The sequence below is a fragment of the Oryza glaberrima genome, chromosome 10 (genome assembly GCF_000147395.1).
Source record: "Oryza glaberrima chromosome 10, OglaRS2, whole genome shotgun sequence".
Classification (NCBI taxonomy): Eukaryota; Viridiplantae; Streptophyta; class Magnoliopsida; order Poales; family Poaceae; genus Oryza; species Oryza glaberrima.
The window spans coordinates 84,456-107,010 of record NC_068335.1 but is presented as its reverse complement, the minus strand read 5'-3'; the positions used below and the strand labels follow the sequence as shown (position 1 = coordinate 107,010).

The 22,555-nt window shown below is 44.6% G+C and overlaps 1 protein-coding gene across 1 annotated transcript; it reads left to right on the top strand.

Annotated features, from left to right (window-relative positions):
• The first annotated feature begins 11,580 nt into the window (after positions 1-11,580).
• LOC127753181 (serine carboxypeptidase-like 2) lies at positions 11,581-17,758 on the top strand. Its single transcript, XM_052278647.1, has 3 exons — positions 11,581-11,930; positions 16,471-16,547; positions 16,640-17,758. Exons 1-3 carry the CDS (start codon positions 11,600-11,602, stop codon positions 17,645-17,647), a joined length of 1,416 nt encoding a protein of 471 aa, XP_052134607.1. The 5' UTR covers positions 11,581-11,599; the 3' UTR covers positions 17,648-17,758.
• The last annotated feature ends 4,797 nt before the right edge of the window (positions 17,759-22,555 follow it).

Here is a 22,555-nt window from a genome sequence, read left to right as displayed (position 1 = left end):
CACCGTCTTGTACATATCCTCCTCCGCCATAAAGATTTGATTGTAGCCGGCATTACCATCCAAGAAAATAATCACTTTATGACCCGAGGCATCATTAATCATCATGTCGGCTATAGGCATAGGATATTCATCTTTTGGAGTAGCTTTATTTAAATCTCTAAAGTCTATGCAAACTCTAATCTTACCACTCCCCTTCTTCTCCACCGGGACTATACTAGATACCCACTCCGCATAACGACATAACCTAATAAACCCCGCCTTCAATAACCGATCAATCTCCTCTTTGACCCGGTCATATAGCAAAGGATTAAAACGACGAGGTGGCTATTTATGAGGCCTAAAACCCGGTTTAATTAGAAACCGATGTACAACAAGTTCACGGCTAAGATCCGGCATCTCATGATACTCTCATGCGAAGCAATCAACATACTCCTTAAGTAGCTCGATTATTTTAACCTTATAATCGGCTCTCATGTTTTTGTTTACAAAAGTCGGCCTTGGTTTAGTTCCATCACCTATGTCTACTTCCTCCAACGGATTGGCCGATGTAAACCCTTGACCAAGCTTTTCTACTTTATCAAAATCTTCAATAGTTTCACCAATATCGTTTTTTGTAGACCGATATTTTTGCACCCTCTTTTACAACCACTCTAAATTAGCTTATTTACTCATTGCACAAAGTGATATGGCCTAGCCGTGTGTAACAACCCAAAAATTAGCCATCTGCTAATTTTGCATCATGCTGATTCTTATGTTCTTAATAACCTTCTAAACCTAGGAAAATATAATTAGCGGGACCTCCTAAAACTGACTTGTATGAAAGCCTCTATGGTATTTAATCTCTTTTGTGTTTTTCATTTAAAAATATATTTTGGTTAAATTGAGGTATTTCTTGATTTGGTTCAAAACCTTCTTTTGACTAAAATTCTTTTTAGTCAATTTTGCTTGAAAACCCCTTTTTATTATTATTATGAATTGTGGTCCAAGAAACCTTCCCAATTTTGCCCTTGAACCTAAACCAAAATAATTCCAATCTCATTAGAATTATTTGTTAATCCATCCTTTGATTTTAAACCTATCCTTTGATTCTCAATCCAAATATCCAAATTCCTCATTTTTGATCTAGCCACTAATTTAATTTCTGTGGTTTGATTTCCTTCTCGGCACAAGAATAAAAATTATTACGAATATTGTGAATAATTGCTCTTGTGCTAAGAAAATAGATTATATCTTTGTCATCCAAATTTACTATTAGCCTCAAACAATTCTCTGAAACCCATGCCATATATTTTGAGGCTAAAACCCTATTTATCCTTCTCCAATTATCTTTTTCCCACCTTCCTATTTACATATTAAATTTTATTCATATATCTCTCACCCTTTCATTTGAGTGCATCAAATAAATTCCATTATATACTACTTCTAAAATATTGCACTCAAATAATTAGGAAATCTCTCTTTGAAAATTATCTCCAAAATAAATTCATCTCAAAGGTTAGCCACTTAAATTTCTTCCAAATATTAATTTGGATTCAAACTCCATCCCTCAATTCCCTACACAAATTAGAAAGCCTTTCTATTCATTTGGGCCGAATTCTCCCTCTCTTCCTTCGGCCCAGACCGGCCCAATTCAGCCGAGCCGCCTTCCTCCAGGTGCGCGTGCCGTGCACGGCGCACGCCGCCGCCAACCGTCGTCGCTAAGAAATCGGCGACGTGCTTGTCTTCTCCACGTCGCCGCAGCCGTGTCTTCGTCGACCTTCTCCTCCGAACCACCTCTCTCCACCGCCTTCGATCCCTATAAATAGACGGCAAACCTTTCCTTTTCTCCCCCACAAACCAAGCTCTCTCTTTCTCTTCTACCATGGCAGCCACCACCGGCTATTGGCGATCTCCCTCACCGGAGCATTGCCGGCCAAACCCTCGCGCCACCGGGCTTGCCTTGATGAGGTGAACCCATTTTTCTAGTTTCCCCTCTCCCTTAGCCGTCCTATAAGCCACTATAGCCACTTCTTTTACCGGCCGGAGCAAGCTTTTGCCGCCGCCGTTCCGGCTTCATCTCTCACTTCCACTGCCGACCTCTGCCGTCCCCGGATGCGCGTCGACGGGGAACATGTTATGTTGCCGACGTCGCCGCGTTTCGGCCACCGGAGGGCCGGCGCCCCGCTCATCCTCTCTTCTCCCTCTCTCGCTGCCAACAGAAGAGGAGAAGAAAGAAGACGGGAGGAAGGAGAAGAAAAAGAAAAAGAAACACTGACAGGTGGGCCCCTGCACAGTTCACTTTCATAATTTTCCTATTTAATTCAAAACCCAATCTTTAGAAGCCCATATCTCCTAAACCGTAGATCCAAATCTAGTGAAACTTGGACCTAAATTCATCTAAATTCAAACCCTATATTTTGATACCAAATTTGCTATTTTATAATTTTATTTGAATTTATTCAAATACCGTTTGAATTTATAATTGCCTTTTCAAATATTTCCTTTTAATCCAAAATACCCTTTAGCCACTAAAAAGCCGCTGGTTGAAACTTTATGCCTTTCATGGAGACGTTTGCGGTCACCTAGGCCCCGACGTCGAACCGTTGGCTGTAAAGCCCGGCAAAACCCAAACCCAAGGTCGAAGTGCTGCTCCGAGCACACTACGCCTCGATGCGTATAATGATCGGAGCTTCACTATCCCCTCAACCTCCACAGCACGCCGCACAATTAGCTCTCTGGCTCTGTGTGATCCTAGCCGCTCCGCCGCCACTCACGGTTGTCGGAGTAACACTTCCACCCCACTAAACCTACACAAATCTCCTATTCCTCTAGTCGTTATCCTTTCTGTTGACACCGGCTAGAAAAGATACCAAATCTAGCCGTTATACTGCCCGACTCTAGCAATGACTAGCAAATAACCAAACCCTAGCCGATGCCTTCCTAATTAAATTCCAGTCATCATCCAAATTCCATACCCACCCATCGAGCATACTCTCTGCCTACCAGAACCTATACATAAACTATAGAGCCTAGCTGATACGCTATCCTATTCCATAATCAACTTAACTATAACCAAACCCTAGATATTATACTACCTAAACCTACCACCAGCCAATACTAGCCACATACTCACTTAACCAGTTATATCCTTTATTCTCCAAGCAACCAAAACCCACACATGAAATATAGCGACATTAGTTGCTTGATCCCTTCTCTACCTTAGCCTCCAACCCTCTAGAACCTCCACACAAAATATTAGCCCAATAATCCCTATACCCAATAAAAAGGAGATATTTATACCCCCAAACCCAGCCTTTCTTGCTTTTCATTGTTTTCTTGCTATTTCATGATTTTTATTGAATTTGGTTCTTCGTCTTTCTTAGTAGAGTCTATTTTATTTTGGATGGCAACCTATGGTATTTTGAGGATCAGATAATCAGGTTGCCTATCACGGATTTATTTGTGTTGGAGCAAGGCAAGTTATTATTCCTCTCCTTTGAGCATAAATGCCCTATATTCTATATCTTTATTCTATGCATTAGTCATTCATGATTTTGAATGCATAACCTGAATATAGCAAACCAGATATGCTAGCTTTTGCTTAGCCATGCCTAGTTAGACTGCATAAAATATAATGAACTTAGATTGGAACAGTACGGTAGAAAATGGTTGATTTCCGGGTGGCTAGTACTATTCCAACCAACATAAGACTGCCCAAGTACTTGTGAAGAACAAACGAGTACGACCGCAGCTTCTAGAATGGGGACAGACTTAGATATTATGTTAATTAACAATGTGGTACCTTTGTACAGTGGTTCCTTTTGTAAGTCCTCGCACAGGAGGCAAATCGCGATTGTAATATTTACCGAGGCGCAGGTAAATATTTGAGATAAATTATGATGACTAGTCTGTTTGTGAACCCTGATTGCGATGACATGGTGTCATACGATCAGTTCTCTCTAAAGACCCCGGGAACGCCAGAACTCCTCTCGCTGCTGATAACGTTACGTTCAGAGCGCATGGGGACTAGAGTTCATGGAACAAGTGCCACAATTGTTAATAACCTAATAATAGGCCATGACTAAGCTAATGAATTGGCAAGTCGTGGACTGCGGGTAAAGCGTACATCTACTGCAGTAAAATATTCATGAAACTATTCGAATAGCCGTGCTCACGGAATTGAGTAGCGGGACTCATATGGTATTTGGTTAGAAACCTAATTCAAGATTTTACTAAATACTGTTGCATTAAAGTCATTACAGGCTTTCTTCTTCTACATCCTCTACTTTTTGCAATTAAATCTAGCCCTACTTAAATACTACTATTTCATACATTCATATTGAATATAATAGCTTGCTGAGTACGTTGTACTCACCCTTGCTTCAACCCCACCTTTTTCAGAGTCATTTTGGAGTTATTGCCGAAGCTGGGAGTTCAATCACATAAGTTAGTTTCATTCTAACTTAATTCTCAAGTCTAGATTAGATAGATGGTTTAAGTCTATAGCCAAACATTAGAGTTAAGTCATTCTATAGCTTTTGCTGTATTAGTTAGCCACAAGTTTGTAAATACCCATATATTTTGTAATAATATATCCTTTGGAGCCTTATTCAAACGTATGCAATGAAGATCCAGATTGTTGAACCTGTACCAATTTACTAATCCAGGGCTTGATACAGTCTAAACATGTCGGTTTCTGAATCATTAGTTTCAGGACCCGACACCGTGCTACACTAGCTGGCTTTACAGAGATAGGTACAAATTTGCCATCGAAAATACTAATAAAATCATAGCTAGAAAGATCCATCCCCGATAAGCATTGAATATTCCCATGACGCCACTCTAATGTCGCATCGGCCATTGCAACTTCGGCTGACGTATCCGCTTGAACAATTTCAATATCATCACCGTCCCATCGAATTAAACATTGATGCAAGGTAGAAGGCACACAACAATTGGCATGGATCCAACAATGACCCAAAATAACATTGTAGTTACCTTGCACATCGACGATGAAGAAAGCATTTGGCAACGTCTTGTTTCACACGGTAAGCTCCACCAAAAAGATACCTTTCGCCTCCGTAGGTTCACCATTGAAACCATTGAGAATCATGTTAGTCTTCTTCAACTCATCATCTCCATGTCCCAACTTCTTGAACAATGAGTACGGCATCAAATTCACGGCGGCACCTCCATCCACCAACATCCTAGAGACCGGCTTCCCATCAATATGACCTTTGAGATAAAGAGGCTTCATATGACGATTTGATTCATCGGGCTTCTCAAAAACCGCATCTTCAGGACCTAGTTAAAATTGAGCAACTTCGGCTTCATCCATAGCACAAAACTCCATATGCAACATACGCACCATGTCAACGTCCATGTCGTCCTTTGGAGATGATTCGTCCTTAGTAACCGGTTGTTCTTCCTTCCCCATTTGCACAACAACCAATTCTTCTCCCCCTATGGATTTACGCCTCCACACCTTTGTAGGCGGTGGTCGCAACTCATTGAATCTTCTATCTCTTTGCTCTTCGGCCTCTCTCTCTCTCTTTTAATTCTTGGGCCCGAAGACATTGCAACCTTCTTTTTTGAGTAGCCGTTAAATCCTTAGGCATCCACCTTGGTTTCGGCTTTGTTCCAGGAGAGAAATAATGCCCCCTGTTGATTCTACCTGAAGACGATGAAGCCCCCGAGCTATCCTTTGCAAACCTCTCATCAAACCGGCGTTGGAGCCCGGTCAAACCGGACATAGACCGTCGGTCAGATCAGCCAGAGACGCCAGTCAGACCGGCATGTGGCCGGCGGTCAGACCGGCCATAGGGCTGTGGTCAGACCGGCCGACTGCGATGAACTGATCCCGGCTTTGGATTTGTTACTTGAAGACTCCCAACCTCATCTCCAGAACGTATTGGCACATTATGAGACCCTACTTTGATAGTAATCATCTCCGAAGTCCTTGTCTCCACCTTAACATGCTTTCATTCCCTCTTTCCTTCATCGACGAGGTTTTTAGCACAATACCGGCCATTATTTGGTGAAGACAAATGCTCATGAGCTGGCCTCCTTGGTCCTCCCTATCCTTGATTGTATTGCATTGGAGGCATATGATTGAACATTAGTGGTGTTGCCCCCATGGCATGTAATAAGGAAAGGGATAACCCGGCGGTGGCATTGGATAAGACCCTCATGACATGTCTTGAGAACAATGATATGTAGGTGATCCCGACTATCTTGGTGAATGACCAAATCGCTCCCTAGGAGGTGATCTTGGTCTTTTTCCTTTATTGCGAGCTTTCTCACCACCTTGCTTCTCATGCTTATCCAAAAGCATATCGAAGGTCACCGCTGCTGTAGGTGCCGCCGATGCAGCCCGTTGCCCGCTGCCTTCCATCTCGCCACCGCTGACTGTGCCTCTGCTAGGACGCCGCCCAACCGCCGCTGCGCGTGACACAAGGGAAGACGAGAGAGAGAGAGAGAGAGAGAGGAGAAGCAAGAGAGGAGGCGAGAAAAGACGAGAGGCGAGAGAGAGAGATAGAGATAAAGACTCGGCGATTTTGACTCATATAGGGCGACGCGTCAGCCTGGATCGGCTCGGCTCGGCTTGGATAGGTGCTGGTTTTTTTAAAAAAAACGATACCTATAGTTTATTATTGGTGCCGGTTCTAAAGAAGAACCGACACCTATAATATCGTTGTCGGTTTTTCTTTAGAAAACTGGTACCTATATTATATTATAGGTGTCGGTTCTTCTTTAGAATCAGCACCTATAGTTGTTTAAAGGTGTCGGTTTTATGTGTTTTCAGTCCACGGAGGAGATAAAAGCATTATAGGTGCCGGCTTTGGCTGATCCGGCACCTATAATGCCGATCTCTATGAGCTTTTTTGTAGTAGTGCATTCTCATTGGTGTGGGTTCGTCACTTAATGTGCAATTGAATGCTCTAGTACTAGGACTCTAGATAATGAAGGAAGTTCATGCGTAAGGCTAGAGTAGTAACTAATAACTTAGACGTAGTGTCTAGGTTAGAAATTACCTTCGTTTGTTGTGTGCTCCATGGAAAGTGAGGTAGGCGGCAGGTGGTGACAGCTCTATTTGTCCTTCGTATTCCTCCACATTCGGATACATCATAGAGCTTAAGGCTGGACACAACTTGGCAGACCAGGGGAGAGCCGGTTCCTAAAGCATTCGAATAGAATAATATGTGTTACCCAAAAGGTTCGCAACGTGACTAACAGTACTGAAGTACAGTACGCATCTGAAATTTTTACATTTTGGTCCTTTTTGAAAACTTATTTTATAAATAGACCCTTATAAAAACTTAATCCAGGAATAGTCCTTTTTGGTGCACCAGAGAGGCTGGCGCCGTTACTGTGCCACCTCAGGAGAAGGGCAAACCTGGCTGGGCTAACGTGGCGAAGGGGGGCGTCAGCCACACTGGCGTCGTCCCACATACCATGGCGCCAGCATGGTTTGTGCACTCTCCCTGGGTGGGCCGCGCCTTTAACCCGCGCGGGGCCTACCCCCTTTCTCCTCCCCCCACTCATTTTCGCCCAGTGCTAGCCCCAAGCCCGAGCGCAGTTCTTCTCCCCCCTCTCTCTCTCTCTCTGCCCCCTCACCTCTCCATCTCAAATCCACTCAATTTGAAGGTGTTTTTCACGGGATTTTTTTGGAAATCAACGAGAAAGGTATACTCCTCCATCCCCCCCCCTCTTTTTTTCGTTTTAATCAGTTGAATTTGTAGATCGGAGTGTAATCCCAGAACCCCTTTTTGACCAAATTTGTGATTTCCAATATTTTTTCTTGGGATTTGCTTATTATAGTGATACATGTGTGCAATGTATTCGGTAGTGCCACGATTTTTTGAATTATATATGTGGTAATGTGAATTTTTAGATGGTTTGGTTGGACAAATGAATGAAAAAATAAACTTGAGGCAATGTTGAATTATTAATTTGATGGACCGGAGGCTTTAGGTTAAATTTGTAGGTATGAATTATATGAATGGGAGCCGAATTCGGTAGCATTATAGAAATTTATTATAGTTAATTAGAAGTTGGTTGGGTTGTATGACGGAGTATTTGTAATATTTTGATGTTTAATGCACTAGTTAACTTGTTGGTACTTTTGGATATGGATTAAATACTTTTCGTGAAGTAGTAGCTTTGGGACAATTTAAGTTATGCATTGGTTATAATATGTCGGTTTGGACTACGTTTAGGAAGGAAGATGTGATTTTAGTTGTAAAGTCACAATTTTTTTTTGGTGTAGATGGATAGACTTGTTCGTGTTTAGTATGGTGGTAGAGTGGTGGAACCTTATGTTGGTGCACATGTTGAGTTTGAGATATGTAATTCAAGACCATTTTGTTTCCCTCCTGCCCAACTCTAGATGAACTAAGGTCACAAGTGAAAGAAGCTCTTGAATGGACTGAGGATAATGTGGAGATTCGTTTTTATGGGCGATACGATGTTGGTAAAGGGCATAAGTGTATATTGAATGTGCTAGGTCAGTTGGAATGGGAAATTTACTTTGATTTGGTAAAAGAGTCTCAGTTTGGATCCCTATAGGTGCTATTTGATTTCCCTCGCTTCGTTTTGTAATTGTTTTGTTAATTGGTTTTTCAAATGTATGTACACTCCAGGCTGGCAGGCTCTTCGGTGTCAATGCAAGAAGTAATTTCTACGAAGTTCAACTATTTCTCATGTGTTAACTTGTTTAATGGACCTGTGGACTTGTGAACTTATGGACTATGTGATGGACTTGTGGACTTATTTGTCAACTTAGTTAACTTGTGGACTACGTGATGTTTGATGTGGAACTTGTTTTGTTTTGTATGTTTACTGTGAAATGTTCCAAATATTTGCATTGTATGTTTACTGTGAATTGTCAATGCTTGCCACCCTGGCGCCGTGTTGGAAGGGGCGGCGCCAACCAGCAGGCGGAGACAGAAGGACCAGGAGGTCGAGGGGTTGGGGGGGTTAGCGCCAGCCACCCTAGCGCGGCGGTTGAGTGGGTGGCGCTAGATGGCAGCCCGAGGCATTAGGTCTTGGGAGGGAGGGGGTGGCACCAGCCACCGTGCTTGGGGGGGTGGCGCCAGCCGGTAGCCCAAGGCAGAAGGTTCTAGGGAGTGAAGGGCAGCGCCAGCCACCCTGGCACCGTGGTTTGGGGGGGGCAGCGCCAACCGGCAGCCTGAGGCATAAGGTCTGGAGACGGGGGGCGGCGCTAGCCACCCTGGTGCCGTGGTGTGTGGGACGGTACCAGCACAACTGGCGCCCCCTTGCCACGTCAGCCCAGCCACGTTTGCCCTTCTGCCGAGGTGGCATGGTGACGGCGCTAGGTTGGCTAGCGCCACCATCACTACTAGAAAAACGATTTTTCCTGGCGTTACCCTTTAATTTTCGCTGGCGGCCATATGCAAAAACCGCCAGCACAAATATAACGAGGGGAGGGGGGTTACGGACCGCCAGCGAAAACTGATTTTCGCTGGCGGCCAAGCTAGGTAAAGGGGACCATTGTGAAAAAAGTTTTGAGGCGAATATATAAACCCACCGCACTAGCCACCTACCGCCCCCACCTCAGTCTCTCGTCCTCTCCTTCTCTCTCTCCTTCCTCCACCGCCGCGGGCTGCCATCGCCACCACCGCCGCGTCGATGGGGGAGGCCGGATGCGATGACAGGGGTGGCCAGATCTGCCGCCGCGACGACGTGGGTAGCCAGATCTGTAGCCACGATGACGGGGGAGGCTGGAGCCACCGCTACCACGACGGGGGTGGCCGGATCCGCTGCCACGATGACGGGGGAGCCTGATAGGGTAGGGAGGCCGCTGCGACGACGACATAATCACTACTGGGCCGCGGGCGGCCGATCCGGCCACGGGAGAGCCGTGACGGGCTCCTCCCCGCTGTTGCGACGAGCTCCTCCCCACTCCATGTGGCGGCGACATCGAGCTCCATGCGGCGGGGTCCGGCGGCTGCGGTGGAGTGCAGCAATGACCCCAGCGGCGGCGGCAGCTAGCAGCGATAGGTGCGGTGGCCGTTGTGGAGTGCAGCGACAACGACAATTTTTTTTACTTTTTGTGATTTGTGAATGAATGTGAGTTTAATTTGTGATTTGTGAATGGTTTGGAATGTTTGTGAATGAATTTGTTCAATTGATTATGAGATTTGTGATGAATTTGTGATTTGTGAATGGATTAGGGCGTCCAAGGATTTTGGATTTGGGGTGGGGGATTTTTGGGTAGGGGATTTGAGATTTGGGGTGGGGGATTTTGGATTTGCTGGTGTGATTTTCACTGGCGGTTCTCTTTAGATAGCCGCCAGTGAAAATATATTTTCATTGGCGGCTAATTCCCGCTTGCGAAAATACGCTATTTTCACTGGGTTTTTTTTACTGGCGACTGCACTGGCCGACAGCAAAAATATAAAATAGCCACCAGCGAAAAGCTTTTTCATCGTAGTGCATGTTGGAGGGCGGCGCTATCCCCTCCGGCGCAACCAAAAAAGACCATTGTTAGGTTAAGTTTTTTGGGATCTATTTGTAAAATAAGATTTTGAAAAGGACACAAATGTAAAAATTCAGCATCGAATTCAGATGCATCGATCCGTCTCCACACCTAACAGAGTTAATAAGCTAGCAATTAATTAAGGTGAGTAGCAAAAGTATAGCTAGCTAGCTATCTGCCAAAAGAACGTGACGAATGAGATGAAGTAGCCGACACAGAAATAACAAGCGGCTACGAGATGACTTTATTAGCTAGACTTTTGTCATGTTGTAGGTACTCACCGATATGTGTTTCTTCCTTGTTGAATTGTCTATGTCTAGCTCGTGCGAGAATTTGAATGTGCTCGTGTTTTACTTTTACAATCTTCGTTCCAAAATAAAATATGAAATATTTTAATTAAGTATAAGTACAGATATTAAGAAAGAAGATAAGATTAAATAAGAGAGGATTTTCATTGCTCGAGAAAACAAAATAGATGAAAAATTTAAATAGCGAAGAAACTGTTATATATATTATAAGATAAATTTTTAATATTAAAAGTTATTATATTTTGGAAAGAGTTGAGAAGCATGCTGGGTATGTGTCCCGATCGAGAGGAGATATAGTTGTACAGTAGCTAATAGCTTACAGTAGGTAGGTAGATACTTGTACGTGTGGTGCAGCTTAGCTAGGGTGAAGTTAGATGACGGCAATGCGTCGCAGCCTCTCATATGATATCGATCAGCTGGAGAGCTGGCCTGGTACTCTTGCGCAGTAGGGAAAGGAAACGGACGGAGTAGCTCACGCAATCGCTGACCGCATATATGCACCCCGGGTCACTAGCTACCTTTACCTTTTTCGATCTCTTCTCTTCATCTCCAGTGTAAAGCTTTTTTGACTGCATTTTTTTTTGTGTGTGGGGGGAGTGCTTGTAAACAAGTCCATCGATCTCGTTAATAAAATTCGTGAAGAAATCAATTAATTTAATTATTGTCCCACAGGGCCGGGCGGCATGCACAGTAAATAAATTAAATTAAGAAATGGACAAGAGCATGGTAGCCAGACAAAGACGGACGGACGGACGGACGGACGGAGGACCTTTATTTAAGAAAGAAAAGGGGGCCCCTGCTGCCCTGGCTCATGCATTTGCTAGCTAGCTCATCGTCGATACCAATGGCGACTACCAGGGCCACATCGACGCTGCTGCTGCTGCTGCTGGTTTCGGCAACATGGGCGGCATCGGCGCCGACGACGAGTCGGGCGAGGAACGTGATAACACACGTGAAGGGGTTCCAAGGGAGGCTGCCGTTCCACCTGGAGACGGGGTATGTGGAGGTGGACAACACCAATACCGTTGAGCTCTTCTACTACTTCATCCAGTCGGAGCGCAGCCCCGCCGATGACCCCCTCATCCTCTGGATCACCGGCGGCCCCGGCTGCTCCGCCCTCTCCGGCCTCCTCTTCGAGATTGGTACCCAGCTCTATCTTAATTATTTCTTCATTCATTTTCGATCGCCCAATAAATTAACCACTGATATAGGAGTTTTCATCAATCTACTCTAGCTAGCTAGCTTGTCACACGTACGATTAACTATGCAAAGCATCATTGATTAAAGCACCCCGCCCGGTATATGCATGGTGGTGAAGCGCCGTACATATAATTAATTAATTCCACCCTTGCACTAGGATTCAATCCCAATATATACTATCAACGAATATTTCATACATATCAACTAGCTAGGATATTCATTTTAGTGAGACTAAGTATTGGCCGTTAGTCTTCGTTTCTCTCTCTAAATACGTACGTATTATTCAGGAGACTGTTAATTTCTCAGGTGTGTGTACCTATGGTGGCATGCATGTCTTCAGTGTAATAAAAGAACTACTAATATATATATCCAACTATATATATCTAACAAGCTTATCTGCGAACAGCAAAAGGTTAATTAAGTATATATGTAAGACTTGGCCTTTACATAATTATATATACATATATATCTGCCGGCCAGTACTGCCACCATGCAACATAGTAGTTTACAAAAGTTCAAATTAACTTGCAATATAATATTGCTGGTCTACGGAAATGACAAAGCAATTGAGTTAGAATAATACTACATAATATAATTAATCGATCTTCTCAATACAACTTGGGGCTCGCGGCGTTATCAACAACGGCTTTTCTTTCGTTGGAAATATCTCCCCTGTCCACATCATACAAGCATGGCACATTGTATATAGATGGTTGCCGAAGAAAAACTGACGATGAGTCAAGTCTTTATTTGGCCTCAAATTTGTTGAATGCTCCTTCCACTATTAATTAAAGTTGAAACCTGCCAAGTTAATAGACTCCTTCCACTGTATATATCTATCCGTTCTGAGAGGTCTTTCACAATATTGTGGATATTTTGCCGTGTAGGTATTCCCTTGCTGTATTGCCAGTGACCTATCTTCTTAGAAAAATTCTACTCCCTCCTTTTCACACTATAATTCACTTTGTTTTTATCCTAAGTCAACCCTCTTTAAGTTTAACCAAGTTTAATAAAAAGATATGACAACATCTATAATACCAAATAAGTTTCATTAAATCCAATATTTAATACTTTATAGTATAATTATTTTGTGTTGGTAATATTATCCTATTTTCCTATACACTTAGTCAAACTTGAAGAGATTTGACATGGAACAAACTAAAGTAACTTATAATATGAAACAGAGGAAGTACACCTTAGGCTGCACTCGAACGAGTAGTTTCGGAACTCATCTCTTATGCACGGAAACAAGGTAATTTGTTAGTGCATGATTAATTAAGTATTAGCTAAAAGAACTTGAAAAGTGAATTAATATGTTTTTTAAAGAAATTTTCCTATAGTATTTTTTTAAAAAAAACATCGTTTAACCGTTTAGAAAATGCACTTACGAAAAACGAGGGAACATTGAACACAACCTTAGTATTCACACTCCTATACACTTCTATAAAAGTTGGAGCATTCCCAATTAGGCTGTGTTCAGGAGGTGAGGTTGGGAACTCACCTCCCGCGCACGCAAAACGGAGCGATGTATTTTCTTATGATTAATTATTTTTTTGAAAAATGGATTGGTATGGTTTTTAAAGCAACTTTTGTATAGAAACATTTTTAAAAAAAAAACATATCGTTTAGCAGTTTGAAAAGCGTGCGCGGAACACGATAGAGATGAGTTAGGAAAGGTGAGGGAAGAACACAGCCTTAATATATTCCCCCTACCCACCCTGGCCCAATAAAATAATTAATTCCTATATATGAGTCTCTGTGTCCTAAACAGAATCGATTTCTGGCTATAAACATTTTTTAGGTGAAGGAAATATACCAGAAGTTAGAGTAGCTTGTCAATGACATTCAAGAAGGGATTTGGTTTTCCTGAATGTGCCCAAGATTGGGAACATCCTGAAATTAAGGCCGTGTTTAGTTCCCCTCCACCAACTTCCAACTTCCAACTTCCCATCACATCAAAAACTTTTCTACACACATAAACTTTTAATTTTTTTCAAATTACCAACTTTCTTCAAACTTCCCACTTTTTCCACCAACTAAACACAGCCTAAATTGAATTGACTAAGCCTCATTTAACTTTCCAATTGCTCAAAATAAAGTAGAGCAGAAGCCATTAGCTAGCTGGGCTAGCTGCTAATACATCACAACTATTTGTCTACGTTCATTTCAGCTTATGGACTATACATATATAATTACGAGCGGTAAAGCGATATAGCATTTTACAATATAAAATTCGAGGGTTGGTTTAAAACGGGTGGAATAAAATTTTATTCACTTTTGACTTTAAAATATTAAAGGGCTTAGGTAAGGTTATGAAAGAACCTATGTGCCTTAGACCTATTACCACCCATATGTACTATGCATGGTTCTTAAGTACTAATATAATTGCTCCAAAAGCATTACATATATAACAATAATTGATTACATGGGCTTGTCTTAGCTGAGCTATTTTTAGTTTTATATTATACTATGTCTAGATTTAAATGTTGCTATATTTTAGAACGAAGGTATATGGTATAATATTAATTTCATACTATGAACTTGGCCACTCTCGAAACATGAACAACACCTCTCCATTGAGTGGCCTGCTATACTGACTTAGACCGATCGGCCGGTCTTGGTGATAGGTGGATAAAAAGAGAGAGAAGAGAGGTGATTATATGATAATTTAATTTGAAGACACCATTCATTGAATATATAGTTTCTACACACAGTGTCTATATGACATGGCAAGTATGGGAACTACTTAATAATTTCTGGGTTGGGAATGGCCTTAATGCATGACGCACTAGTGTGATAACACTAGTAAGTACTCTGTCTAAGACTAAATCCAACAATTAATGAATCCTTTGGAAAATGCAGATCTAGGGAAGATAAAATGAAATTAATGCTTTTGCAGGGTCACTCAGAGCTCATACGTGATCGCTCGGCCCCAGCTAGGATAGCACAAGCGGCAACCAGCACTATCGCCATCCCTAGCTGTCGTCCCCTCCGCCTCGCCACCGCTGCCTGAGCTATCGTGGGCAAAGCCGGGAGAGGGGGCACAAGGATAACGGCGGCAAGCTCTCTTATTCTTCTCACGGTTGCGATAGTCCGAGGCACTGCCAAGATCGCAGGGAAGGCTGTCAGCGACGGTATCAGCGGCCAAACCGGCATCGTTGGGTCTCGGCTCTAGTCCTCTTCTGATCTGCCGCCCCAGCAGTCGGTGATGGGGAGGATGCACGACGAACCAGCAAGGAGGAGAGGAGAAACTAGATTGCGCAAGGATGGAGGCACGACTTACAAGGGCGAGGCCTGGGTGGTAGCGCCTGCAGGTGGCCAGTGCAGCAAGCACACAACGAGGAGGCTGACAAAGCGTGAGGAGGTGGCCAGCGACTCGTGAGGAGGAGGCTGGCAGCACGCAGACCCACGACACGTGTGGCCATGGCCGGGAAGATAGCAAAGCAAGGCGGTTGTTGGTGCTGTGAGGAGGTGGCAGGGGGCGCGCGAGGAGATCGGCGATGCGTGATGGGAGCATGAGGTGAAGGCCGGTGGTGCACAAGGCCATGGCCGAGGAGGAGGCCGACACCATGACGAGGTGGTTGGCAGAACTGGTAACGTTGAATGTGGCTGGCCGGCAAAGGATTGCTAGCGTGGCGGAGACCGCTTGAGTGGTGGAGTGCTAGGTTGCTGGTGACAAATTTGGAGAGGGATCTACAGGCAAAAGCCATGCTTGGAGTTCTCTGGGCCAACAACCACGACGTCTAGGGTTGTTCCCCCCTTTAGGGCATTTTCGAGCTAACGCCTCCTCCCCTGGTAAGATTATTCGGGTGAAAATGAAGCCCTTTTGAGAGATGATAGTGGTATTTTCAGCATCATGACCTCGTTGGAGGCATCATCCTCAAGATCTCGTCTTCCTGTTGACGCGGACTTCTCTCAGTTTGGTTTTCAATGTTTTCTCAGTTGTCATCACCGGGTAGGTGTGAGGAACAAGCGGATCTTCTTTTGTCTCGCCCTTTCCCTCTCCAACCCTTCTCCATGAGGATGACTGGGAGCCCGCTGATGATGTTTTGTTTTGGAGAAGGTGTTCGGTGGCGCATTTCCAGCCCATGTAGACTAGCAGCAATCGGTCCTGCATATCGGCGCTGGCTTCGTCCTAGTTCTTTTTTCCAGGAGTGTATTTGGAATTGTTAGCACGGGGTGGTGGTGTGTTTTTGTTTAACTTTTTCCTTATTATAGCCTGTATATTTTTTCTGCTATATTCAATGAAATTGGCACAATCATGTGCCGGTTCGTGAAAAAAAGAATTGCTTTTACAAGTGAATTAGTGAAAAGGATTTCAATTAGCTAGCCAGACAAAAAGGCCAGTGCGTATATATGCCTACCACAGATGGTTGCTGAAATTAGCTCGTGATCCTGTCGGTTATATAATTAATAGGAGTATAATTTTTTTTGTTAGGAAAATGATTTTCAAAGGTAATGAGTACACGTGCATATATACAGGCCCTCTCAAGTTTGACGTAGCTGGGTACACGGAAGGGTTCCCTCAATTGTTCTACTTCCAAGATTCCTGGACCAAGGTACTAGCTAATGAATCAAGTATGTGGAATATATTTTGCCTGAAAAAAATAAATTGCATGAATAATGAAGAGTGATATATGTTTGATGTTAGGTGAGCAACGTGATATTTCTGGACGCGCCGGTGGGGACGGGGTTCTCCTACGCCCGTGAGGAACAAGGGTACAACGTCACCCTCACACAGACGGGACAGCAGCTGGTGGTGTTCCTCACCAAATGGCTGGGCGATCACCCAGAGTTCGCCTCGAACCCTCTCTACATCGGCGGCGACTCCTACTCCGGCTACACCGTCCCAGTGACGGCGCTCCAGATCGCCAACGACGACGACGCCCGGGCGCGGCTGAACCTCAAGGGCTACCTGGTGGGCAACGCTGCCACGGACGTCAAGTACGACAGTGGGGGCAAGGTGCCCTTCATGCACGGCATGGGGCTCATCTCCGACGAGATGTACGAGGCCGCGCGGAGCAGCTGCCGTGGCGACTACGTGTCCACCCCGACCAACGCCGACTGCGCCAACGCGCTGCAGGCCATCAGCATGGCAACCTTCGCCATCAACCCGGTGCACATCCTGGAGCCCATATGCGGATTCGCGCTGCGCGGGCGCGCGATGCCTGAGACGACGATGGACCAGCGCCTGCGCCTGGGCCTCCCCGTGGAGTGCAGGGACAACGGCTACCGGCTGTCGTACCTGTGGGCGGACGACCCGGAGGTGCGCGCCACGCTGGGCATCCACGAGGGCTCCATCGCCTCCTGGAGCCGCTGCACGGCGCTGCCGCTCTTCCGGCACGACGTGGACAGCGCCATCCCCTACCACGCCGACCTCACGCAGCGCGGCTACAGGGCGCTGGTGTACAACGGCGACCACGACCTGGACATGACGTTCGTTGGCACGCAGCAGTGGATCCGGACGCTGGGCTACAACGTGGTGACCGCCTGGAGGCCGTGGTACTCCAACCGCCAGGTTGCCGGCTTCACCACCGTCTACGACCACAACCTCACCTTCGCCACCGTCAAGGGCGGTGGCCACACCGCCCCGGAGTACCGCCCCAAGGAGTGCCTCGACATGCTCGACAGATGGACCTCTCCGGCCGGCGAGCTCTGAATTACTTTACTATACTAATTCATCACCGTGCGTATATATGTCCGTTTATGGGAAATCTTACCCCCTTCATAATTTATCTACTTATCTTTTATCATGTCTTATCTTTCTCTTTTCTTAGCCTATACTACACACACTTACTTACAAAATTCGGAGCATTTGTGTGGTCTGTCGTTCTTTTCCCACTCGGTTTCCATTTCGAGAGTGACGAGGCCCTCCTTTTTTTCCTGCACGGCAAATTTCTTGGATTTGTCCCTCACGCACGTGTAGCTCTTCACGCGTCTGATTCCATTCTATTTCCATACGGAACCAAACTCATTGTGATGGACGCGCGTCTTCTTAATCCCTAGAACATGCACCCACTTTCCATGTTTCATTTTCTCCCCAATTTACTGTTGAAAACTTGAATGGGCCTTATAGGGACGATTCGGTCCAGACCAGGTTGCAAGCTCAAGCCTCATTTTTTTCTCAAACAAACCAAGAAAGGATATAAAAAGAGGAGGAGCTCGTTCCAAGCAGATCGAACATAATCTTTAGGCTGTAACAGCGGTGGCGACCTGGCGGTCACTTGGTACCTTGTCAATCTTATTCCTACCTACCTACTCTCTCCGTCCTGAAAAGAGATGATTTGTAGCGAGAAGAGTTTGTCCCGTAAAAAGGCGACTTCTACACAAAAACAAGAAGCATTCAACCGCTGCTGATTACGAAGTGACTGCTCAATCGGCTCATTAATTAGCATCGATGGGTGAGAAAAAAATAAAGACAACTGCGTTCACACTTGTTCACACTTGCTGGATGCTAGTACTACTCCAGAGTACTAGTACTACTTTGCAGAGAATCTTGGTTTGATTTTACATAACTGTCAATTAATGGTAGTACTTTATAAGGGTATTTGGGTCTTTAGCTACTTGTGCTAATTTTGCCTTGGCCTTCTAGGTGTCGCTTCTTTCTGGGACGGAGGGAGTGATATGCGGACGTAGTATGAGATCTATTATGTAGTAGATGAGTTTTTAGATGATCGGAACATGAAATGGACCGATAGGCACATGGGTTGATGAGATCAATCGGTATATGTGCTGGTGACTTCACTAGAATACCTGGTACTCACCATGGCCGAGCGCGATTGTGTTCATCGGATAGTCCGATGTCCATTGGAACCGCACGCCAATAAGAAAAGACGAGCCAATGAGATTGACTTGGTTTCAGCATAATTTGATTACGCTGTTAAGGTTTTCACATGGCGAATCGTAGATAAGATCTATGTATCCCGTGACCTTTTTAGGGCGCTGCCCTGAAAACCGCGGGGGGCGGCTCCCCCTTGACCCTTAGATGAGATCTATTCTGGTTGATCGCCATAACCGCGGACACGACTATTCGAATAGTTTTACTCTGATCATAAATAATCGTGCCCGCGGTTATGGGCGATCAAACAGATTCACCATGATTAGACTCGTCTATAATAATTTGACTTAATGGAACTGGTTTAATTTAGGTGGTTGGTTGGGCCTTATCGCAACGTGGTGTAGCGTTGGACAGTGATGATTAATATTGCTTAATTAACTACAAAAGTTTTACTGCTTTCAACTTCTGCTTTTAAATGCTAGCTTTATGCAAATGAACCCCTCTAGCTCTCCTTGGTTATATCCTGCATCATACTCTCTCTTTCGGTATGACTTCCTGAGTACAGTGGGTAGTAGTCAGTCTTGCTCTGTCTCCCATCCCATAGTTGGAGTATGCGTCAGATGGTGGCTACTCGGAGGAGCAGGCTTTGTCCGTTCCATCAAGGATGCCTGTGGAATGGTGTCGCCCCGCTTTTAGCATCAAGATCTAGAATAAGCTCGCTTTTATTTTCCGTTGCATTTATGTAAGACTTTTATATGTGTGTAAGACGTGGATCTGTATATCAACTTTGTCGTTTGTGTACCCTGGCTGGTCCTGGACAGGGGTTTAATGCACATCCTACTTGGAATTCTATTCGGGAATTTCTGGGCGTGGCATATGTGTAAGTGGGCTTGCCCGTCGGATGGGCTGGCTATGCGGTTCTGTAGGGAGGACTGTTACAAATGGTATCAGAGCTGACCCACGCGGTTACACGTACGGGTCAATGTGTGGGCATATGAAGCATGGCACCTGTGGGCTCTGTGTGAGGCACATGGCATGGCGTATGGCGCCGGCACTAGACATACAGACATGTGCTAAAGAGGGGGTGTGTTCCTGGACATTTGCCTATATACCTGTGTAGCTACATGGGTAAGTTGGGCCATGGGGACGTCGGGTCCTTTGAGGGAGGGTGTATGTGACATCCTGGTCCAATTAGGATTTGGCCTGTGTGGTCCATGAATTTAGCAAGGTTGAAACCAATTTATAAGGCATCTTCCCTCCAACCATGTTACTCTCAGGTTAACCCTTTTACACGAAGCGAGAACGCAAGTGTAAGTGGAGTGGTATATCTGTCGGATGAACTGACTACGTGGTTCTGGAGGAAGGGCTATTACAATTGGGGCTTCAATATACTATGTTTCTTGTAGGGAGGGATTTTACAATTGGGGTTTCAATATACTGGGTATCCTGCGATACTTAAGGGATACAGTGATTCTAATTGGATCTCTAATGTGGATGGGATCAAAACCACTAGTGGATATGTCTTCAAAAAAGCTAGTGCTGTTGTTTCATGGTGGTCTTGCAAACAGACTATTTTGACGAGGTCAACCATGGAAGCAGAGCTGACAGCACTAGATACTGCTACTGTTGAGGTAGAATGGTTGCGTGATCTATTGATGGATCTGCCTATGGTTGAAAAAGTGATGTATTAATTGATCTGTCTGTGGTTGAAAAACCGTGCCAGCTATTCTTATGAACTATGACAATCAAACGGTAATTGTGAAAGTGAACAGTTATAAGGATAACATGAAATCGTCTAAACATGTGAAAAGACAATTGTAGTCTGTCAGGAATTTGAGAAACTCCGGGGTTATAACATTGAATTACACTGAAATAGCTAGAAACCTGGCAGATCCATCTACGAAGTAACTATCACGAAATGTGATAGACAATGCATCGAAGGAGATGGGTTTGAAACCCATTTGAGTTATACTATGGCGGTAACCCAATCTATATGATCGGAGATCCCGTGAATTAGAACCTGTGAAGAACAAGCCATTAGTTAACTGGAGGAGAGTACCAATCTAAATCCTCTTTAAGTGAAGATGCATGTACTCTCATGAGCTGCAAGGCAGGTTGGCTATATGCCTTAATGAGTTCTATTAGCTTTAATTAGCAAAGATGCTATCCTGTAGAGCATTCTTAAAAGAACACACCTTTGTGAGCTTGACTATTGGTTGTACTCTTGATATTTTAGGTGAATCTTCTAGGAAGCTTACTAAGAGACCAATGAGTATGACTTATACACTCTACCCGAGGAGCAGTCTACTGACGGTCTAGTACCAGATAAGACTCTGTGTGAAACTTGCTTGCACAAGACTTGCAATTCAAGGCGTAGTCCATTGTTCAAGTTGTGAGTAAGTGTAGCTTGAAGTTCTAGGTGGATGTTCAACCTTAATCGGTCTCCATCAACAGCTCGTATATAAACAGTACATTGGAAAAAGGCAAATCTCAGTAGGATTTTGAGATTCGGTGGGGAATTATTGGAATTAATAGATGGGTCTTAACCCATTCGAAGATTAATTCTTTGGAAAATCACAAAAGCTCACCTGGAATGGCATGCACGGGGACTTTAGTACCACCTTGCATATTCTAGAAGAGGAAGACCTCCTTATAAGAGAGGATACTCGCCTAGCCACTTGAGGCATGTGAGGTGGAGAGAACAGGGGGAACACACACGCGCTCGCTCGCCTGGCCTTGCATGGCGGCACCCGTGCACAACGTACGCGTCGAATGGTCCCCAAAATTGGTTCCTCACCCTTGCGCAGATACGATCTCCTTTCGCAGTTTTGTTTTGCTGCAGAAATTTCGAATTCGTTTTTTGGAAACCCTCCGAATAATCCGATGCGTGAAACGACGTGGAGTCCGGATAAGTTACACGAGACTTATCCGGTTCGGTTACGCGGAGTGGAGATTGTGTAGGTGCCCTGATCAAGCGTCCTAATATTTCTATATAAGTTGAGCGGCTGCCTCCATGCAATATACGTGAAATCAATCTAGGGTTTGCCTCCTCCTCTGTACTGCGCCATCGCTCATAGTCTACTCCATCCTGCTCGCTGACGTGCACCGGCAATCGGGAGAGCAGGTCTCCGGAACCTTCGCCTTCGATGTCTTGCACTGGGAGAAGGCGGTAATAAGGTTTTTAGGAAATGCTTTGCGCGACTGCTCCCTGTTTGTCCATAACGGCTCATCTTCCTCTTCGCTGGCGTGTTGCGCGCCATCGTCAATGCACGGTACCCTGAGTCCTTCCTGCTGAGCAGCCAGTTTTCCAAAACCCTCGGTATGCATTCAACATATTCCGCATATTCGATCTGTTCATGCTTTACTGTCTAGTTTACATGTGTAGATCGTATGATGTGATTATGTCATTTGCAATGTCATGATTTATTTATGGAATAAATGAAATAATTATGTGCTAATATTTTCACCAATCCAAAAACCTTATTATAGGCATTGTGGTTTTACTATGACTAGTTTTTCCCATGCTCTAAGGCCGGATAAATTCATCGGTGTACACTTCAAGAGATGGAAGATCAGGGTTACTCTGTGGTTGATGGCTATGAAATGCTTCTAGATTAATAATGGCAAACCTGAAGGAGTTCTCATTGCTGAAAAGCAGAAAGAATTCGAGAAGACCACTACTCTCTTTGTGGGATGGATTCGTAGTGTTCTTAGCGATCGTCTAGTCGAGGTGTATATGCACATGACTGACGCTAAGGAGTTGTGGGATGCACTGCCAAATTCGGTGCT